Source organism: Petromyzon marinus, chromosome 14 (assembly GCF_048934315.1).
Source record: "Petromyzon marinus isolate PM22_M1 ecotype Great Lakes invasive population chromosome 14, UKy_Petmar_22M1.pri1.0, whole genome shotgun sequence".
NCBI lineage: Eukaryota > Metazoa > Chordata > Hyperoartia > Petromyzontiformes > Petromyzontidae > Petromyzon > Petromyzon marinus.
Window position 1 is genome coordinate 13,964,067 of NC_133680.1, and position 20,705 is coordinate 13,984,771.

Here is a 20,705-nt window from a genome sequence, read left to right on the forward strand (position 1 = left end):
ATATATCCATGTTAAATTCAGTCATGACAAGCCTTAAGCCACCATTGAGAAGAACATTTTTCGGTAAGAGTTTGATCCACAAATTGGCCACGTGTTAATAGTATCTTTGTAAATGTGACAACCTTGTCAGGTGGTGGAGGGTTACTGATAAGGATTTTGGTGTAAAACTACCACCACAAGGGCTAACCAAATAAAAATACGGATCAATACTGTGATAACAACAGCTCTCATCTATACGGCAAGGAACACATTTAATTATATTATTTGAACCTTCAATGTAAATATATAAAATAATTGTTTTGGGATTATTTTTAGATGATTTTTTTGTGATAATCATATAGCCTCGGTGGAGCACGTGAACCTGAGTTCAATTCCCATCTACAGCAACAACCATGACTGACATGGTGTGGGGATGCCTTCATCCATCAGTCGACTGTAAAGGACTGTACATTACTGTATAAAAGTAATGAACGCTCTATAGCAGTAATGGGCAACCCAAACGAGTTAGTGGGCAACATGAGCGGCCCTCCTCCACTTCAGTGGGCCACAAGCTTGACATCGTTCTTGTGCACTAACCATGATCCCACGCATCACCCTAGGGACACACTGAGACCAGGCCACCACGAGGGCTCGACAGAACACATGCAGCCCGCGGGCCGCAGGTTGCCCACCGCTGCTCTATAGTCTTACATAGTCACGGCAATTTGAAGCGTCCTTAACAAACAACAAATAGTGTAATTACATGAATGATAGTCGATGAGTAGTTGTGGCCTCATACTAGGATGGGATTCGCACACCGATTTTGTATGCAAGTGGTTCAAGCGGCGTCCCTTTGTGCTCTTGGCAGACGCTGGGTCGGGTGGGCCGGGTGGTAAAGGTGCTTCCGAGTGGTGACCTTCGCGTGGCTCTGGGAGGCCACATTTGGAATTTTAACCCGGCCTGCGTCAGCACTGCCGACCCGAAGTCGCTTGATCTGGCCGAGACGTCCGAGGACAGCGCCGCGGGTAGGACGAGAGCTGCGCTCTGCAGAGAAATTGGAGCCGTTGCCACTCCGAGGGGCGACACTGTCTGCACGCGCATACAGTTCAGTCTCGGGTAGATTTTTCCGGGTTGTTAATTGAGCTTGCTCGTACACGCGCATTTTTTTTAACAGACCAGGCTGCGCCTCACTCGTCGAGGGTAATTAACTCGATTCCCCCGTTGTAGTCACGAATGAACCGTTCAGTATTTTCGTTTCTCTGGACCACCGCTGCCCCCCCCCCCTTTACCCCGAAGCCAGCTGCAAGGAATGACAATGGGGATAAATGTAAATATACAAAGATTGATCTTCATACAGGGTATTTGTTAGGCCTGATTTTAATCACTTCTTACACTCACCGTGTGGGAGCATTGATTTTCAACTCTAGGATCTATTTTTGTTATTAATTTGTCTTTATAGTTTTTATTAACACTACTGCATACCTGGCAACCCATATGGTACCCGTATTCTTGTATAGGGAAATTCAGTAAAAAAAATGTTTTGTATGTTTGTCTGGGTTTCTCCCTTATTGTGGATCTTCGTAGGATGAACGTTGAAATGTATAAGGGCATGGGATGACCAATAAGGTCTGAATTGGTCTGTAATAAGGTAGGCACTGATAGGGGGTTGACAGGTATGCTTCTGTTCTTAGTTCTTTCGGTAAAGTCACGTTGAAGGGAAACAATTAAATAATAAAAAATATATAAAACAATATTATTTTATTGTTTCCCTTCAACGTGACTTTACCGAAAGAACTAAGAATATTAATTACTGCAGTCACGAAAGCTTTAAATCAAAATTTAGGTATGCTTCTGATTATTTATATACACACACCGCTATAAATTTCACGTCTCACAAATGAAAAATAATTGAATATAAAATTCTATTGTCCTTGAAACGTAAAGCTTAATTTGAATAATCGATGGAATTAATCATTACGACCCTTGCATTGAATTATAATTTTTCAATTGTTAGATATTTACATGCATACATTTTAAAAGAGAGAGTAATTTTAGTCTGGGATACAGATTTAAATAAAAGTGACAATTAATGCACAAGCTTTTACAACATAACCTTGTTTAGACGAGACATAATGTACGTAAACTTAAGAATCTGGCAATGATTTACTGTGCAACCTATTCAGCAACTACAAGTCAAAGAGTTGTGACCATTTTGATAGTGAGTCCTCGGCAAATGTTGGAAATTCGTAAGGGGCAATTCTCTACATAGGACCACCACTTTTGACTTTGCACAGAGTGGTACTCAATGGATCAATTCTGGAGAAATGACGGGCTATAAATTGATGCTTGATTGGGCTCACTGGGCCACCTGGCGAGACCCATCCATCGGCAGGGCAATCAGTTTAAAGGACAATGCATTATATTATCATAGCATGTTTGTTTGCAGTTTTTGCCACAATTATGTGTGGTTCATGCAGACTTGATGCCTTGAAAAATGTATCTATTTGGTGCTTGAACATCTTAACACAACTCCTGTTTTATTCCCGGACAGGGTAATGCCTATTCCTATATTTTTATCATCCAAATTAATAGTGCATCCTTTAGGAAAGTGGATAATTACACAGACGACAGAACCTCTTGCCCTTCCTATTGATGATAGCATTCACAGATACAAGGTGTTATTGTCAGTATGAGCACTGCGGTGTAAAATACAGGGTGTTTCAAAATGATGGACCCAATTTTAAAGCAGTATATTTCACGATGGCAACATGTTACAATTACACAAAAAGTTACAAACTTTGAATGAGTTATCAAGTTTTACTAACCATTTTATAAATGCTTTATGTGCCCTCCACCTGCTGTACGGACAACATCGAGACGAGAGTTGAATTCGTCCCAAACGCCTCTCAAAGTGTCTTCTTCCACTGAAGTCACCGCTGCTGTAATTCTGTTTTTGAGGTCATCCTGATTAGTCGCTAATGGTGGCACAAAAACAAGGTCTTTGACGTATTCCCACAAGAAAAAGTCGCAGGGTGTGATGTCTGGGGATCTTGAGAGCCAAGAGTGTAGCGCCAAGTCTTGGGGTCCCATGCGACCTATCCAACGTTGAGGCAGTTTGTCTTGCGAATAACTGAGGCTAGGGGCTGAGGCATCTAGTGGTAATAATTTGAAACTCTATGCCCTGCCCTTTCCTCAAGCAGTTGAACTGCCCCTCATATATGAGGTTCAATGTGTCTGTACAGCCTCTGAAGATATGGTTGAATCCAGCATTCTTAAGCTTTCCCAAGTTTAAATAAATAGCTTTCATTCAACACTTGGGTTTCTTACAGATCCACTGGCGGGGCTGCTGATGAAATTGCTACTGAGTCATATAATTGAAGGGGACGACGACGATGATGATGACGATGACAAAGAGGAGCAAGAGGATGCTGCAGCGAGGAGTGCAGCCCGGCATAGTCAGCCCAGCGTGGCGGCAAAGGAGTTGAAGCCAGAACAGCTCATCTCTGAAGCTGCCCAGGGAAATGTGGGAAATGTGCAGAAGCTCGTGCAGCTATTCCCTGGACAGGTAACGAATTATCACGTTAATGTTGTTCAGCCTACTCCATGCTGATATTGTAAATGTACTCTGTACGTTTGTGGATACCCATCTATGTGTAGTGACTGTGGTTATCACTGTATGGTGCCGGGGCTTACGAAGCCACGGCGGATAATGTGTTGTCATTATGGGCAGCCCGGTTATCAGGTGTAGTACCAGCCCTAGCGGGGCTTGGGCGAGCGCTGGTCAGCACGGAGGCACCGCGAGCAGTGTGCGGTGCGGGCTTCCGGTGAGGGAGCGAGAGGGAGCGTCAGCCAGCCAGGGTTACGTTGGGGCATGATACACTGGTTGACCTGCTGACACGTGACCGGATGATATTGGAGGGGGGCCACCGGTGGACGGGAGCCGCGGGGCGGTCACGTGGTCCAAAAGACCTTCGAGAAGGAGCACGAGAGACCTGGAAGGTGGGCGGGGCGAAGGGTTGAGCCGGGGTTCTTCGTGTGCTGGTGTTACGAAGATCTACATCGGGGAGAAGAAGCCTCTAGCCACGCGGTCCGGGACCCAGCTTGTGGTTCGGACCGGGATAGCGAACCGTGTCTAGTTCTGCCGTAGCGTGGTTAGATGGGCATTCGAGACCCGAGTGTAGATTGTGTTATGTTATGTACCGTTGTGTAAATAAATAGTGTTGCTCCTAAGATAACGTCTGCGACTCAGTTGGACTCACTACATATGTGCTAATGATATTTTACCCATAAAGCCATGGAATTCTATCCCTCAGCACAAGTTTCGCATGTTACAATCGGCAGCTCTTCAAAAACAGAAGCCCGATTGAGAATCCTTGTTTTTATGTTATTGTTGTTGCTGAATTTAGTACAATATCACTCGGGGCCTCTAGTTGAGTGACTGTGGTCCTCTCCCCAGAAACAAAACATCCGAATGCAATTATTAAAATCCTGTTCAGAAAATATATGAAACAAAAGTTATTGAATAATGTTCTAAATAAAACTTAATTATGTAGTGAGTTATTTGTACGTATGTATGTTGAACTTCTTTCACACCGTACGTAGCCAACTGTGCTAATCAAAGATAACTTCACCAACCCCCACTGACCAGTATGGTGAAGTATAGTCAAATGACACCCATGACTGGAATGGCAAGGGGAGGCCTTCATCCATCAGCAGGTTTATTGGCTGGGAGTGCATTCATGGCTCTTGATTTTTCATGACTTTCTGTATTTAATGGCCAAGAGCAAGTTTACTGACTGGTGGTGCATGTTCAGTGGGTGGTGTATAATCACTGCTGGTGTGTTCAGTGGGTGGTCTTTAATCACTGGGGTTGTATAATGGCTCATGGGTAGTTAGTGTACTGCACTCCGAACCTGGTCACCCGAGTTCGATTCCCACTCACGGCCAACACCAGTGACGATTATCTGAATCGGTTCTGGGCCTCCCCTAGGTCAAATCGGCCTCAAATAATTACTGGGTGCTATGCGTAAACATCTTCACTAGTGAGACAAAGGCGACCAAGCGTGGTGCTGGCCACCCATCCCCTCGTGTGCGGTGCCGGGCTTCAAATGTGTTCAATAACAGCACTTGCCCCAACATTCTGTTAAGGCTATTGGGGGGATCTTTGTACTTAAACTAGATTCGAAGCTTTCGTGACTGCAGGAATTACTCTTTGGTTCTTTCGGTAAAGTCACGTAGAAAATAGTATGAACCACCTCTATGGGGAGGGTTTACTCACAACTCACACTTTACTTCTAATTTAGCAATCTTTGGAAGAACGTTAATCAACCAGGCTATGCATTAACTGTGTTAACCGACCCTCTGTGTTGCATTGCATTACACTTCTTAATTTTACTAAATTTACTTTCTCAAACTTTCTATTTTCTTGCTCTAAACCATTGTCTCTCCCCCAGTCACTGTGGTCCGTAATTCCACGCTGCTCCCTCTTTGTCCCCTCGTTTGTCCGCTGGTCCCGCCTCCCCAGTCCTCTCTCTGCCCCGGCCCCTCCCCCCCCTCTCCATTTAAGGCCTTGGCACAGAGTCGTTGTCCTTCTGTTTGTCTTGGTGTGTGCCTCTCTCTGCATGTGTGTTTTATCATTCTTACCTGATGATGGTTGCTTGTGTTGCAACCGAAACGTCGTATTCTATTATTATTTATTTTTATTTTCTACGTGACTTTACCGAAAGAACCAAAGAGTGATCTTTGTATTTGTATAATCACTGGTGGTGTGTTCATGGCTCACGGTTGAGTGCCATATCTTGCGCTGCGTTCACGTGCTTGTGGCAGTGGTGTCTGACTGGTGCTGCATTGCATGCCTAGCTGTGGTGGCGGTGTTGCTTTGCAGATCAACGCGCAACAGGAGGGACGCACTGCCCTGCACGTGGCCGCTCACCAGGGACACATCGACGTGGCGCGGGCCCTGCTCAAAGCGGGGGCCTCTACTGAGATTGGCGACGACAAGGGCAACACGGCCCTGCACTACGCGGCACACGGGTAGCGCACCTTTGCGCTTTCCAACTTCGCAATTTATGCCTTGCAGGCGGTTATTCTTCATAGTTCATATTTTACCGATGTTTGTTAAAACAAACGTTTCGTTTAGAAAGCAGCCGTGTAAATTACATAATTGTGTAACTCATATTTTTAGCTCTTTCGGTAAAGTCACGTTGAAGGGAAACAATAAAATAATAAAATATATATGAAACAATAAAAATTCTCACGACGTTTCGACCATAACACAAACGGTCGTCATCAGGTGTGGAAAAAAAAACAACGGCAAGAAACATTTGAAAGAAGTGTCGGTTTCGCATTAATTTATTTATTTTGAAACGGTGTTTGTATTTATTTCTAAAAAACGTCAGCGCCACGCGCAGCGATTTGGCAGTTTATTTAGAAGGACGAGTCCATCTATGTTCTGAAAAGAGGAGGGGGGAGACGAAAAATTAATGTATGCTGTCTGAAAGCCACCGTAAGCGTGAACAATCAATTAAGACCTGAAATGGTTTATCAAATCCTTCCAATGATTGCTAAGCCAGAATCCATCTTCTCGGTTGAAATTGTCTCTGTGCTTGTATATGTGGATAGCCTCATGAACGAATCTCTCATGGTAGCCAGATGGCTTACAAAGAACCTCTGTCTTGGAGAAGTCAATGTCATGTGAGCCTACTGAATTATAACAATGATCTGCCACGGCCGAGGTGTTGGTCCTACCGTGTTTAAGGTCTGCTTTGTGTTCACGAATGCGGACAGAGACATGGCGTTTGGTTTCTCCAATGTAACTACTACCACAGAGGCAACTTAGTTTGTAGACACCAGGGTACTGTATGTCCAGAATGTGTTGAAACGGACCTGGATCTTGTGTTTATTCAAGATTTTGGAGATCTTTTTTGTGATCCCCGCAATGTAGGGTAAAGTGATGGTTTTGAAAGGCTCGTCAAGAGGGTCCTTCTTCATGGTTTGAGTGATAGCTTTGCGGATTGTATAGTCGGAGTAACCATTAGCCTTAAGAGCTTGGTGTACGTGCTTGAGTTCACTGCCTATGTGTTCCTGGTTGGATAGGCTCTATGGTACAGAGTCTTGATGAGAGAATTCTTCTGTGATGGATGGTGGTGGGAATCCGGTTTCAAATAAGCATCCGTATGGGTAGCTTTCCTGTAGACAGAGTGGCTCATTGAACCATCAGGTCTCTTTTTTATTAGGACATCCAAAAAAGGTAGCTTGCGCGTGGCGCTGACGTTTTATTATAAATAAGTAAACACACTGTTTAAAAATAAATAAATTAATGCAAACCGACACTTCTTTCAAATGTTTCTTGCCGTTGGTTTTTTTTCACACCTGATGACGACCGTTTGTGTTATGGTCGAAACGTCGTGAGAATTTTTATTGTTTTATATATATTATTATTTTATTGTTTCCCTTCAACGTGACTTTACCGAAAGAGCTAAGAATATGAATTACTGCTGTCACGAAAGCTTTAAATCAAAATTGTGTAACTGTTAAAAAGAAAACTCGTGGAAAAATACATTTGCTGTTTAAAAGAACGAATCAACTGTTTACAATGGTTGTTGCAACGTGAACGCTGCAAGTGGCATGACATCTGGCTGCATGTTGTCATGTACATCACTGTCTTTACCTTACCTGTGAGTTGAAACGATGATAATTGGGGTGTTAAATGCTTGTAAATGTGGCAGTTTAATTTGTTTGGCTGTGTTAGGTGCAGGGTCTTAACGACACAAATTTGGCTGGATCATTACGTGGAAAAACCCAAAAATCAATGATGATGTTTAGAATGAGCAGTGAATAAAGCATAAGAGAGGCAAAGGAGGCATATTGGGTATTTGAGATGGGTATAATCTGTCTTGATGCTGATTTGTGTGCCTGGCTGAGAACATATTGAAGGTTGTGCCTTACCAACTTCCATTTATTATTGCATTTAATAAGGTGCCTGTATCATGAAAGCACAAGTTTGGGAAACATTTGGATCAATAATGTTACCAATACCATAAGCTAAGCTGCAGCTTTACCCTAAATTGCAAGTAAAACGTTTGAGTGACAAAGGCACGCATTCACTTCAATCACAGTGGGAAATGCAGAGGTGATTTCACGGTTGGCTAAGTACGGTGCGAAAGAAGTTCAACATACATGCGTATACATCGCGTCACGTTGGCGTATGAATTTGCCCGACTTCTCAGTGCCTTGCTGTTGGCGATTGAAAGGTGACGTGGCTGCCGTCCGTGTGTGTGCGTGGGCTCGCTAGGAATGAAGCAGCCATGGCAGGGCTGCTGGTGTCGCACAGAGCGCGTGTGAACAGCCGCAACCACGCGGGCCGCACGGCGCTACACCTGGCGGCCCGCAAGGGCTACGGGGAGGTGGCGCGCACCCTGTGCGAGCACGCCTGCGATGTCAACACCCAGGTAGCACCGTGTGCCGGCTCGCTCGCCTGGGTGCTGGCCAGGTTGCTGAGTGCCGGCCCAACGGCCAGCGACAGTCAGCGATTGCAAAGTTGCCATGGATAACGTCGAGTTAATGCATTTCCCGAATTGGGCAAGGTTATGAGAACCTGCGCAGAGGAACGATGGGAGGGAATTCCAGCCTAGGCGTGCAAGGACAAACAAATAACATATTCTAACATAAAATAATATATAGTGAAAAAAAATGTAACAACAAAGCAAGGGAATATTTATGCAGTGTCCGAGTCATATAACCCTGCAGAAAAGAGAAAATCAACGTTAATTTTAAGGAATTTAATGTGTACAAGCAGTTGCTCTATATTTGATACATTTTGGTTAGTATTTTGCAGGTGGGCATTTGCTTTTGACATTGTACAACGGAACCACCAAACTCAGTGTTATAATGAATTAATTTTAACCCTGTACAGGTAGTCGTAGTCCTCGACTTACGATGGAGATACGTTACAACGACCCCATCGTAAGTCAAAAATATCGTAAGTCGAAGATGGCCTAGCCTACCCAGGAGTCTTAAAGAATGGTGATAATTTAGCAAAACAGAGCAATTTACAGTACCGTACTGTATAAACTATATACTGTATGTATCTATTAATTACAATATTATATTGCACAGTAAAATTTAAAGTAAAAAACAAGGTAAATTCTTAGCCTACCTATATGAACTGCAATTTAATAGAAAGTCTTTTCAGGAAACAATCCTATCTGCTATAAAAACTTTTAAAATGCATTGAACGTATCATATCGTGGTAACCCTAAAATGAAATCGCTAAAGCTATGTATCATACATGCATTGAACGTATCGTAACGTATCATATTCTACTGTACTCACCAAGATTCATACCTCGTACGCTGCTGCGTTTGCCTGCCGCGCGAAATTTAAAATATTTTACAATTTCGTTGTGTCGCTATCGCCATCGCAAGATCGAAATATCGTAAGTTGGACCATCGTAACGCGGGGACTATCTGTAGTTGTAGCACATTGTCAACTTGTAAACGTAAGATTTCCATAATTGTGTTTTTTCCCTGGCAGGATTCTACCAAAAATTCCCCGATCCACGATGCCATAGCTGAGAACTACGAGGAGGTGATTGAGGCTCTTACCTCTGTGAAGACACTCGACCTGGAGCGGCAGAATGAAAGTGGATTCACACCTCTGCAACTCGCCGCTTTCAAGGGAAGCAAACTGTAAGCAACACTTTTTGTCTGCCTCAATGGTCACACTTTCCCATTCCAAGACGTCTGCCAGTCGCAGGGTGGGTTCCTGTTCACCGCTGAATCTTGGAACATGCAAGCAGCTCGGCATTAATTTTATTTAGAGAGGCGTAGCGCCTCTAGATTTAAAGCTTTCGCGACTGCTAGGATCCATACTCTTTGGTTCTATTGGGTAAAGTCATGTAGGTGAAAATAAAATAACAAAAAATCACGACGTTTCGGCCACAACACAAGCGGCCTTCATCAGGTGAAGGGACGAGACCAATAGAACCAAAGAGTATAGGCGTAGCGCCGTTGTTTTTAAAGACATAGTACTCACTGCAGCGAATTCTAGCGACACTACAGCACTCTTTGATAGCTGGCGCTAAACTATACCACACACCCTCCCGCGTGGCCTTTTGCTTACGATTCTGTTGCGATGATGTACGTGTAAAACTGATGACATATGCGTACATCATCGGAATGGGAAATTGCTAACATCCCCTATGAAACCAATGGTACGTGGTATTTTATAATTAATTCATTTGCGGTAATAACGAGGGCGGCCTGCCACATTCCAACTGTGAGCCTGTGCAATAAGTAGCCAACACGTTACCGCTGGGCCATGTCACACAGACCAGTATCCCTGCTTGTATTGCTCGAGTATTAACATTTACCAGGATCAAAACAAGAGTTGGACAGCATATGTCATGGAAACTATACAACAAATTAATGATTTAAATCATCTGCATCATAATTGGCACCCAATCTCTGAAGTGTCGGTGATATCATACATTATTGGTTCTTTTGCATTATATGCCAATGTCTTTATATGATCATCTTTGTAATATGCAGACTACGTTACATTACATACAATGTAATGTAACATTTCTGGATTTAAGATTTTTTTTATCATCAGTAGAATGTATTTAACCATTTCCATGTAGGCCAGTGTCTTATTCATGAGGGAAGTAATCTCAACCCTATTTTTCCCAAACTGTCCTTTACCATAACAATAAAATCCATCTGAATTTTCTCGCCTTTTCCTGCAATTTTAGCTGAGCTACGGGTGTCATTATGAGACTGTTAATCCATTTAAATTCCTCACAGAGCACTGCAACCCTTTGTGCTAGAGAATGGTCCACAGAAGCAGATATCACAGAGCTACCTCTGAGCTCCCACCAAGTGACTTCTGCTCCACACAGCAGGGGGCAGCATCCCATCTCCCCCCAACTCTGCCAGCGAGAGTAGTGATCGTTGCATGTCAGTACAACCATTAGTTGGAACTGTATTTTAACCAAATTTAATCTGATGGGTTTTTTTGTGAAGTAATTTGTGTCTGTACAGTCCGTGGTGTCTGAGACCATCACCTCACTACACTTGACAATTCGCTTTAATCGCAAGCTACTGCCTGGATTTGAACCCAGCTGAGTGAACTGATCTCTGACCTCTCAACCTACCGGCCACCTCATTAAATCCCTGTGTTTGATATGTAGTCAAATTTAACAGATGTTTTTACTAAAATTTTATTTTAATTGTCCAGAACGTCCATCGAGGTGTAATGCATTATTAATGAATGAAAATCACACAGCAGTATGAGCAAGGTTAATTTAAATACACGTACACGGACGTGGTAATATGAATAATCATTTGAGTCTCATCCTATAAACCTGCATGAGTTTGCCATGATGTTGGTGACACGCATCGTATTGAGATGTGATATGAATTGACATTGTGGGGAGTAGTAGCGCAGTGGTTAAGGCACTGCGCTATCAACCCGGCAAGCCGGGTTCGATTCCTGCTGACGGTCAGTCCTGGACCTCCCCTAGGTCAACTAAGCCTCAAATGAGTGGTGTGTAAAGATTAGCACTGGGAATACAAAGGCGTGGTACTGGCCACCCACCCCCTCGTGTGCCCGGCCTTCATAGGTGCTTTCGAACAACACTTGTCCCTACAGTCTGTTTAGGCTATACGGGTGATTTTTATCTTTGCCTGTACCGAGATGTGAGATGTGAGAGAGTTCCAGGTGTTCGCCAACACCTTGGATAATTGTTTCAATATTTGTGTCAGGTCCTGTTTAAGATCACTCAAGCTTTTCAGTAAAAAATAAAAAAACATCACATATATAATACATGTGTTGCCAGAATTACAACCACGGAGTCTTTATTATTATTTCTTAAAAATGAATGATGCATGCATGGACACTCTGCACCTGCACAGTTTTCCTAATGCCAAACCACTATGGAATATCTCTACACGGCAAGGGAAATTGTCCTGCAAATAGCCGTGCATTTGTGCTTCGTCTAGGGCAGTACAGCGGATCCTGGCCAAATCTCCAAAGCTGGTGGACGAGCAGAAGAGTGATGGGTTTGCTCCGCTACACCTGGCAGCCTACAATGGTCGCCTTGACGTCGTCCACATCCTGATCAAGCAGGTGACTCCTCTGCATGGACTGCATGCTTTATTTCTGCTACCGCATCTGGGCACCAGTTGTCCGTATTTCATATTAAAATAGTCCAAGAATCACGAGACATTAGATCAGGAATGTTATTTTTTTAAGTATGGGAGGTCAATAAATCAGTAGCACAAACGAAAGCAGCAAGAATGAACATTAGTTATAACATGCACTACCTAACCTAACCCAGATCACCCTGCAAAATTAAGCAGCGCTGTATGTATGTTGAATTTATTTAACGTGCGTGCCAGTCGGAGTGCTCTTTCGTGTCTCAATGAGCTTATTGCTTTTCCTGGTTAAATAAAGGATGCTGACTGCCTGGCTGACCCGTGCATGGCCGTTATAAGATTATAAAAAGTAGCAACAACCAGAGGGCATCCAACTCCAAACCATTAAACAGAGATGTTTTAAATGTAGAATGACCCTATATCAACACAATAATATGTCTGTACTACCATCGTCTTTCCCTCGGTGAATCTAAAATCTGTAGCAATGGCCACAAGTTAAAGATGCACACCATGGCCCTTACGGCATCTCCTGCGCAGGGCCGCTCTGCTGTGAACGCGAGGACGTGCGGGGGCCAGACGGCCCTCATGCTGGCGGCGGGCCGCGGCCACGTGGACGTTGTGTTCCTGCTCGTGCGCGAGGCCTGCAAGCTGGACGTTGAGGACGAGGGGGGCAACACGGCACTGCACCTCGTGCTCAAGGAGGCCGACCTCTTCTCCACAGATTGCCACCTCCTCCAGGACGATAGCACCATCGTGCAGATCGTGAGTCTCTCCTTTCTCGGGCCACTCTCTGCCAACTTTACTCATTGATTCCTCCACTCAGGGGCGCAACAAACATTTTTTTTGGGGGGGGGTGTATGTGACAGCATTATGCGACAAGGGTGCTCCGGATTAACAGGTAAATAAGAATAAAAAAAGATTCAAGAAAATATATTAATAAAAAACGGACCAAGCCCGATTCACGCATCTGGCTATTATAATATCAATAGAGCAGTATCAAGTTGCGCGATCCACCCCCTTTGATACAAAAAAATATTTAAATTCCTTCTGGGATTTAAATTCCTGAGTCTCATAGCCACAGGAACCCTGAAAACCCACAATTATAGTTACAACCTTAATTCATTATCCCGAAAATACCAAATTAGAAAAGCCAGTGGGATGACTTTTTCCATTAACAGCCCTCCACAATGTTAGTTTGGTTCTTCTCAGTTCTCTCGGCGAGAGTCGCCCCATCCTTCTCCACCCTCCACGCAGTGGGGTCATGAGGCTTTTATTTGTCAAAGCAATAATAGAGAATGCTTAAAAAATATTTTCACCAAAAATTATGATTGTCTTTAGTAGATTTAATGAAAGGCACGGAATTTCAATGGCAATTATGAAAAGCATTATTTTCCATAAAATCGTGGGAAATCGATGGTGGAATTGAATAATTGAGAGGTTTTTTTTTATCAGGCACCATTTAAGTGTCCTTTCCACGTCACCGAATGCGCTAGCCACTGCACCACTGCTCCACCCATTTTCACTGTTGAGCTGTTGTCGTCTGCAACTCTTGGCTCACGAGTCCCTTTTGATGCCGATATATCAGTGAATCACATTTTCCAAGTGATACGATAGCAATTCATGTGTCTATATTCGGAACCACTGATTGACTCATCATTCAAAATGATGTAATCACAAAACATGCATAAAACCGTCCACATAGATTGTCACTGTTTACTATTTAAGTAAATAGCTATTAAATTAGCATGTAATTGTATTGCTATTTACTTAAATATAAGTTAGTGGACCAAATGAGGCTCTACTAGATGAGACAGAATATACAAACACAATACTAATAAGATATTAAAAGCATAACAAATATGAACAGGTGATTGATTGGCAACACTGCATCGTGACAATTAATAATTTCATGGTGGAGGCATGGGGGATTTTAGCGTCGGTTAATGATTTCCCTGTGCACTCACGAGTCAGTCGGAGGGTTTACGCTGTAGGTGATGCATTGTTCATTGGGCTAACCGGGTCAACTCGTGTTTGCCGCGTGGCTCAACATGCACGCTGTCTTATGCGCGGCACATGACGCGCACTGTGTGTCGTGTGACGTGTTATGCGCAGCACGTGTCGCGTGACGGGCACCATGTGACGCGTGCCGCGTGCCATGTGAAGTGTGCCATATGCCGTGTGATGCGCGCCGCGTAACTCGTGCTGTGCGCTTCAGCTGCGCGACTCTGGCCTGTTCGGTGCCGGGAGCATCTACGCTGGAGAAGCTCTTGCTTGCTTCCTGGTGAAGGAGGGCGCAAACCTCCGCCAGACCAATGCCCGGGGCAAGGCACCCTTTGACTACATCCTGAAACCCGAGCTGAGAAAAACCCTCACAAAGTTGGAAAAAGCCTACAAGTATGTCCTCCGCTCGCATCACAACTCACAGCGGTGCGTGTTGCCTGGGTCTCACGTGAGAAATCTGATTCTTTAAGTAAAACTGGTCTTTCGGTAAAGTCACGTAGGTAGAAATAAAATAAAAAAATCATGACGTTTCGATCGCAACACAAGCAATCCTCATCAGGTGGAACACCCACAGCAAGAAAATGCTGAGGTAGGATTCCTGCAGTCAAGAAAGCTTCAAATCAAGATCAAAACTGGTTTTGAAGAATTATTTTTAAAAATGTCACGGAGTCCTGTTTGATAAAGATGGGGGTTTTGTTCCACTGCCATTGAGGCAGTGGAACAAAACCCCCTTTGGACAACAAGGGAAAAAGATTCTATCCAATGTATGCACCACTCGTAGAAGTGTACACAGACCAGACGATCAAAGTGGAGTCAATTCGGCCTTAATGGCTAAAATTATGCTCTTGGAGTGCATCGGTAAGGAAAGGACAACCTTGGAAACAATAAAAGTAGCAACAATAGAGAGTAAAACCCAGGCGTAAATCACCAAATGATATCCGGTAACACATTCTCTGTGTGCTCATGGCTCCATAGCGTCTGAAAAAAATAAAACGTTTCATCAGAGGGTAAAATACTACAGTCCTGTAATGACACCCCGACCGAGAACAGACAAAAAGGGAGTGGAAATTGTGAGGGAGGGGGTGAACGGTTGGGTGAGTGCTGGAAAAGAGTAAACAGAATATTACGAATATCTCAATGCATCAAAGTATAAACATCTTTGTCAATAAAAGTCATGGAAACATATATTTTAAATGTCAAACAAATAGTCGAATATTTTCAATAAGTTAAATTCTTCTACGTTTGTATTTGTGGTGTTTTTCTTAGTGATTGAATTCAGTACGCAAAAATGTACTGTGCATTATGCGTATGATGAGTGTACAAGGACATCTCTTGCGTTCGCAATAATCAGATTGTTGGCAGTTGTAACGCAACATACACTACCTATCTTCAGTACAGAGTAATCATACACGTGTCACATTCAAGGGGCACGTTACTGTAAGGATGTGACGATTACCATATTCTCTAGATTATAAGGTGCTCTGAAAAAGTGAGACGCACGAAAAACTTTGGGCCCGGTTTTCATAAAGTTAACCAAGTATGATCATACAAATGCACACCTACCGAATTATTTAATTCTAAGTTGCACCTTCAACATTTGCTTGAAATACAGGGGGAAAGTGCACGTTATATCCCAACAAAACGTTAAGACAGCTGTTGTGGAACCTTTTTTTCTGTTTTTGTTTCTCCTTAGTGGGGACGAAGAGGCTGAAGAAGAAATTCTGAAAGCCAAAAGCCAACCTGTAAGAGGTATTTTTGGGAAGCAACTCAATTGATGTCCCTAAGCCAGTGGTAGAAACTCCACATTCTCATGCCAGGAGCCATACACTGTATAGGCAATCACTGTTGCTTTGTTACAGAGTGGAACTCACCATTGGAACCTCCTTTGCCAGTAGCAAAATGTGATAATTGTTTTTTTACCCTTTTATCTGGCAACAAAACTGACACCTTTTTTACAAGCAGTCATGTTTGCATTGACCACAATACCTGCGGTCGGAATGCAAACAAAAAACATAACTCTGATAATGTATGCACTGTCCTTGAAATTGATTAGTCCACACCCGAGACAGCTTTTCTTAGAGCCTAGTCTCACATGGCGTTGGACCAGATGATGCCAAAAGGCGCACAACTCAAAGACAATGCACCATCAGCGTATGAGAGCTCGGGTGTGAACCAATCAATTTCAAGCACAGTGCATACATTATCAGAGTTATGTTTTTTTGTTTGCATTCCGACCGCAGGTATTGTGGTCAATGCAAACATGACTCCTTGTAAAAAAGGTGTCAGTTTTGTTGCCAGATAAAAGGGTAAAAAACAGTTATCAGAGTGGAACTCGTTTTCCTGACCGCACAGAAAGGATTAGCTGAGTAGATGCCCAATTAAGATTCGACTTCGTAACCTTCCAATTTGCTCGTGAAGCACTCGGGCCACATCACCACAAGAGGGTTGCCCGTGCACTATGAGTGCCGTTGAGCTGGTGGGAGGATGAAGCCTGTTGAATATCGTGTTCTTATTGCTGCCTGACCGGTAAAGGGCAAAGCAGTGAGTGATAGTGACACTCGCACTCACACGTGAACCCACATGCCTCTGTTGGGCCTTCTTTTTTTCGTATTGCTGATGAAGATGCAGAGCAACAACTACAATTTCACATTCAGGTGGTCAAGCCAGATAACCGCGTAAGGACCAGTGGAGTGTATCGCTGCAATGTCTCCTTGGTATTTTTGGATCGGGCATTGCGTCTTTATACATTGTACGGTCTGTTCTGGATGACCACAGTTGCACACTACTGGAGAGTTTAACATTTGTGCATCAGGTATCTGCATCTGCCATGGTTTGTGCGGATGCGATTTAGGGTGAACCATGAGCTTCGTGGAAGATAAACCCAGGGATTTTTTGCGTTGGGCCTCATTAATTATAAATTCTTTGTACATGGAAAACTACAGGAACCTTGCGATAGTCCATAATTAAAGTGTCAGAACAGCGGCTGAAGTAGCTTTGCATTATTCACGTGAAAACTAGCAATGGTTCTTTTAAGTGAGCGGAAACTCAAATCCAGCACTTCCTGTAAATGATGGGAATATGCGCCACAACAAGAAAATGTATCGTACAAGCTGGAAAGAAACAGATTTAGCAAACAAAGCGGTGGACTCTTGATTCCTGCGTGTGATTGTGTTGTGGCTTGTGTGGTGGCACGGCCCAGCACGTAGTGGGTTATTGGGGCAGTATGATATGATCCGAGTTGGCAGTGCATGAATTCGACATGGCAATGATACCACCTCAATGTTCCAACAGATGTCAAGGCCAAGGAGGACAGTGACAGCACAGATGAAGATGATCACTCAACCATCAGAAAAAACAGGAGATATTCTTCTTCATCATCATCTTCGTCAGAAGAGGACTTGAACTCCGAGCGGTATGAAAAGTGCACCGACATTCATCGATGCTTCCATCTCTGAAGTTGGACTCCTGTAAACAAAGTCGGCCCTTACCATTGACGTACTAAATATGGCCTGCATTGATCGTGAAGGCCGTGTTCTCTGCATTGTGCATGTATGTGTTGTGGGACAGGCTGGGTGCAGGCAAAGGCAAGTCGCAGGGTCTCCCGACATCAGAAATGCTCCCCACTCACTGGGACCACATGTCGGATTACTTCAAGGTAAAGCTTTTTTTAATGAAGTTACCAATACCAATTCACAGTACTGAGCTGGCAATGTTCAAATCCTGGGGTGTAATCCACATGGCTATGTGTGATTAAACCGAGTTCTCAAGTGTATTGAGCCGATGGTCATAGCCCAGTGGCCATGTTAAGAGCACACCGTCAGTTTTGCAGGAGTAAGGAAACAGCGCCATGAATCGGGTAACCGGAGGCTACGGCTAACATCAGTGGCGAGTGACGTCTGAATCAGTCCTGGGTCCCTCACTTCACCAACCCACACTCTCTAATGTGGTTAAGTACGGTAAACAAAAAAAAACTCCCATGACAGACACAGCTGTCATTACTTTAATTTCTATCCAACTATACCATTACAACCATTCTTAAAAATTATCAAATCATATTCATGATTTTTAAGACCTTTTTTTCCGTCGTCTTAATATGTGTAGTGAGTCCAACTGAGTCGCAGATGTTGTCTTACTCCATCAACTCAATACAACATAACGTAAACCTTTATTATGAATAACGTAACCTACACTTGGGTGTTGAACGACCATCTAACCACGCTACGGCAGAACTTGACACGGTCCCGCTACCCCAGTCCGGACCACAAGCTGGGTTCCAGACCACGTGGCTAGAGGCTTCTTCAACCCGACGTGGATCTTCTTCACCAACAACCCGAAGAACCCCGAGCCCCTCACGGGGCCCCCGTTATATCGGCCCGGGCTAGGGCTGGCTCCGCCCCTCGCCCCGCCCACCTTCTAGATCTCTCGAGCCCTCTCCCGAAGGCTCCCAAGAGCTCCTCTACCACGTGACCGCCCAGCGGCCCCTGTATACCGGTGTCACCCCTCCAATATCATCAGGTCATGTGACGGCAGGTCAACCAGCATATCATGCCCTAAGGTAACTCTGCTCCCTCACCGGGAGCCCGCACCACACACTATACGTGGTGCCCCCGCGCTGACCAGCGCTCACCCAAGCCCCGCTAGGGCTGGTACTACGCCCAGTAACCGGGCTGCACATAATGACAACATATTATCTGCCGTGGCTTCGCAAGCCCGGTACCACAGAGCGACATTCACAGTCACTACATATGTAATGTAATCCCATTTTGCCATCTCGCATTTGAATTTTATTTCAAATTATATCAGTGTATTTCACTTTAAACTCGGGTTTTTTTTTGCTGTTGGTTGTCTATGTGTTAGATCTTGTTTACTTGTTTGTCTCCGCGTTAGATCTTGTTTACATGCATTACATTTAAATCTCGTTTTGTACGCTTTTCATTTTGTTCAACTCTACACGTTTATTGATGGCAAGTTATAACCTGATTGTCATTCATGTTTACGGCTTACGGAATTTAATTCTCAATTTAATTACTTATGATGTATGCTGCTAAGATGTCTAGATCTGTATTTTCATTTATTCCATGAAAACGTATTTGCTGATTATGATATCTAATTCTATGTCTTGTTGCAGTAGAATCTTTGCTGTTATAATGTAGTTATTTCACCTAGGTCTCCCTTGAAAACGAGACTCCTAGTCTCAATGGGCTCTTACCTGGTCATAAATACAGGAAAACTATATGGATGATAATAAACCCATCACATTAAATTCATATTTAACTTTTTTGGCTTATTCTAGCTCTGAGAATTCAAGAAATCTGATTTACTTAACAATAACCAACTTTTGAGGGCATGCTAAAGATTTGCTCCTAAGTGTGCATAAATATGCCTATTGCGGGAACCTCAGAAATAGTTACGTGAAGTCATCTTTCAGAGCCATTGTTTTCCTACAGAATGAATGGAATATGATCCTGGAACAAAAAAATCTATACATATAGATTTTTATTTCAAGTAATGCTGAATGGAACTACCCAGCAGTACATTTTAAAACAATATTTTGTATATTTGGGTAATTACCAAATGTTATTCTTGAGTGTAAAACTGTCAGTGTACGCTTGTGATTTAACACGTGTCCAACGTTGTCACAGATTGTGGAACTACACAACGGGTCCAGTGAATTCAGGAAAGTGAGCCGCATGTTCCTGAAGACGATGGAAATAAAGAATGCTGTGATTAAGCGCATCAAGCGAGTGCAGAATGAAGAGCTGTGGCTGTCCTTCAGCAGGTACAGAGCCGGTGTGAGCCTTTTCTCTTTTAGAAACTAAGAACTAAAATGTAACATTATTAACTAGTTTGTTAGAGAAACATAACAAGTGCACACATTATTTTTGTGTTTTGTTTATTGTCTTCCCCCCACATAATTGTCTACATATGGTGCAGAAGAAGTTCAAAATACATACATACGTTCTATTCACTCATTGTATGCCAATAATAATTTATGAGACCATTTCCACTCCTTGCTCGGGCCATAAACAGAGATGAGAGCTCATTTGAGCATGAATGCTTGACTTTTATCTTCTTATATATGAATGTCATTTTTTGTCTCTATGTCTGTCTGTGTGTGTTCATGCGCTTGCAAGGGATTTGGCTCAAACGGTGGGATTACGTTAAAAAAATTAGCCAGGTACCATGCCGTAAGACCCGCGGTTGGCAAGCGCTATTCCTTGTTCACGTCCGTCACCTTTAAACCACTTAAATTAGCGATTTTGTGCGATTTTTCTTTATTTAATTATTTTTGCCAGCCCTCGGCCATACCAACTCACGAATTTTTGGTGGGAGGGACGGACCATGCCAAGTCACACGCGTTCGATGGGGGTGAGGGGGAATTTTTCTTTCGCGTTAAAATGCTACAAAAATACACAATGCTGAGGTACATTCTTCACTGTGTGATGTCCTCTTCTCCCCCCCCCCCACCCTGATGCGTACAGTTACTACTATAGAGTCCGGACATATTAATATAGTGCTTAGAATTATTGTTGCGCGGCCGGGGGGATGGTGGGGGGGGTAGCGGCC

General features: G+C 43.6%; 1 protein-coding gene across 3 annotated transcripts in view; it reads left to right on the forward strand.

Moving 5' to 3' along the window:
• The window catches only part of LOC116942296 (E3 ubiquitin-protein ligase MIB2-like), a 64,095-nt gene that overhangs the window by 13,951 nt on the left and 29,439 nt on the right, over nt 1-20,705 (forward strand). For all 3 annotated transcript variants that reach the window (XM_076067112.1, XM_076067113.1, XM_032954019.2), the window contains exons 9-20: nt 848-1,004; nt 3,309-3,544; nt 5,864-6,012; nt 8,273-8,429; nt 9,514-9,668; nt 11,982-12,108; nt 12,675-12,899; nt 14,353-14,531; nt 15,832-15,887; nt 17,430-17,550; nt 17,706-17,793; nt 19,781-19,917. In XM_076067112.1, coding sequence (XP_075923227.1) covers nt 848-1,004; nt 3,309-3,544; nt 5,864-6,012; nt 8,273-8,429; nt 9,514-9,668; nt 11,982-12,108; nt 12,675-12,899; nt 14,353-14,531; nt 15,832-15,887; nt 17,430-17,550; nt 17,706-17,793; nt 19,781-19,917 — 1,787 coding nt within the window. The remainder of the gene's footprint in view (nt 1-847; nt 1,005-3,308; nt 3,545-5,863; nt 6,013-8,272; nt 8,430-9,513; nt 9,669-11,981; nt 12,109-12,674; nt 12,900-14,352; nt 14,532-15,831; nt 15,888-17,429; nt 17,551-17,705; nt 17,794-19,780; nt 19,918-20,705) is intronic.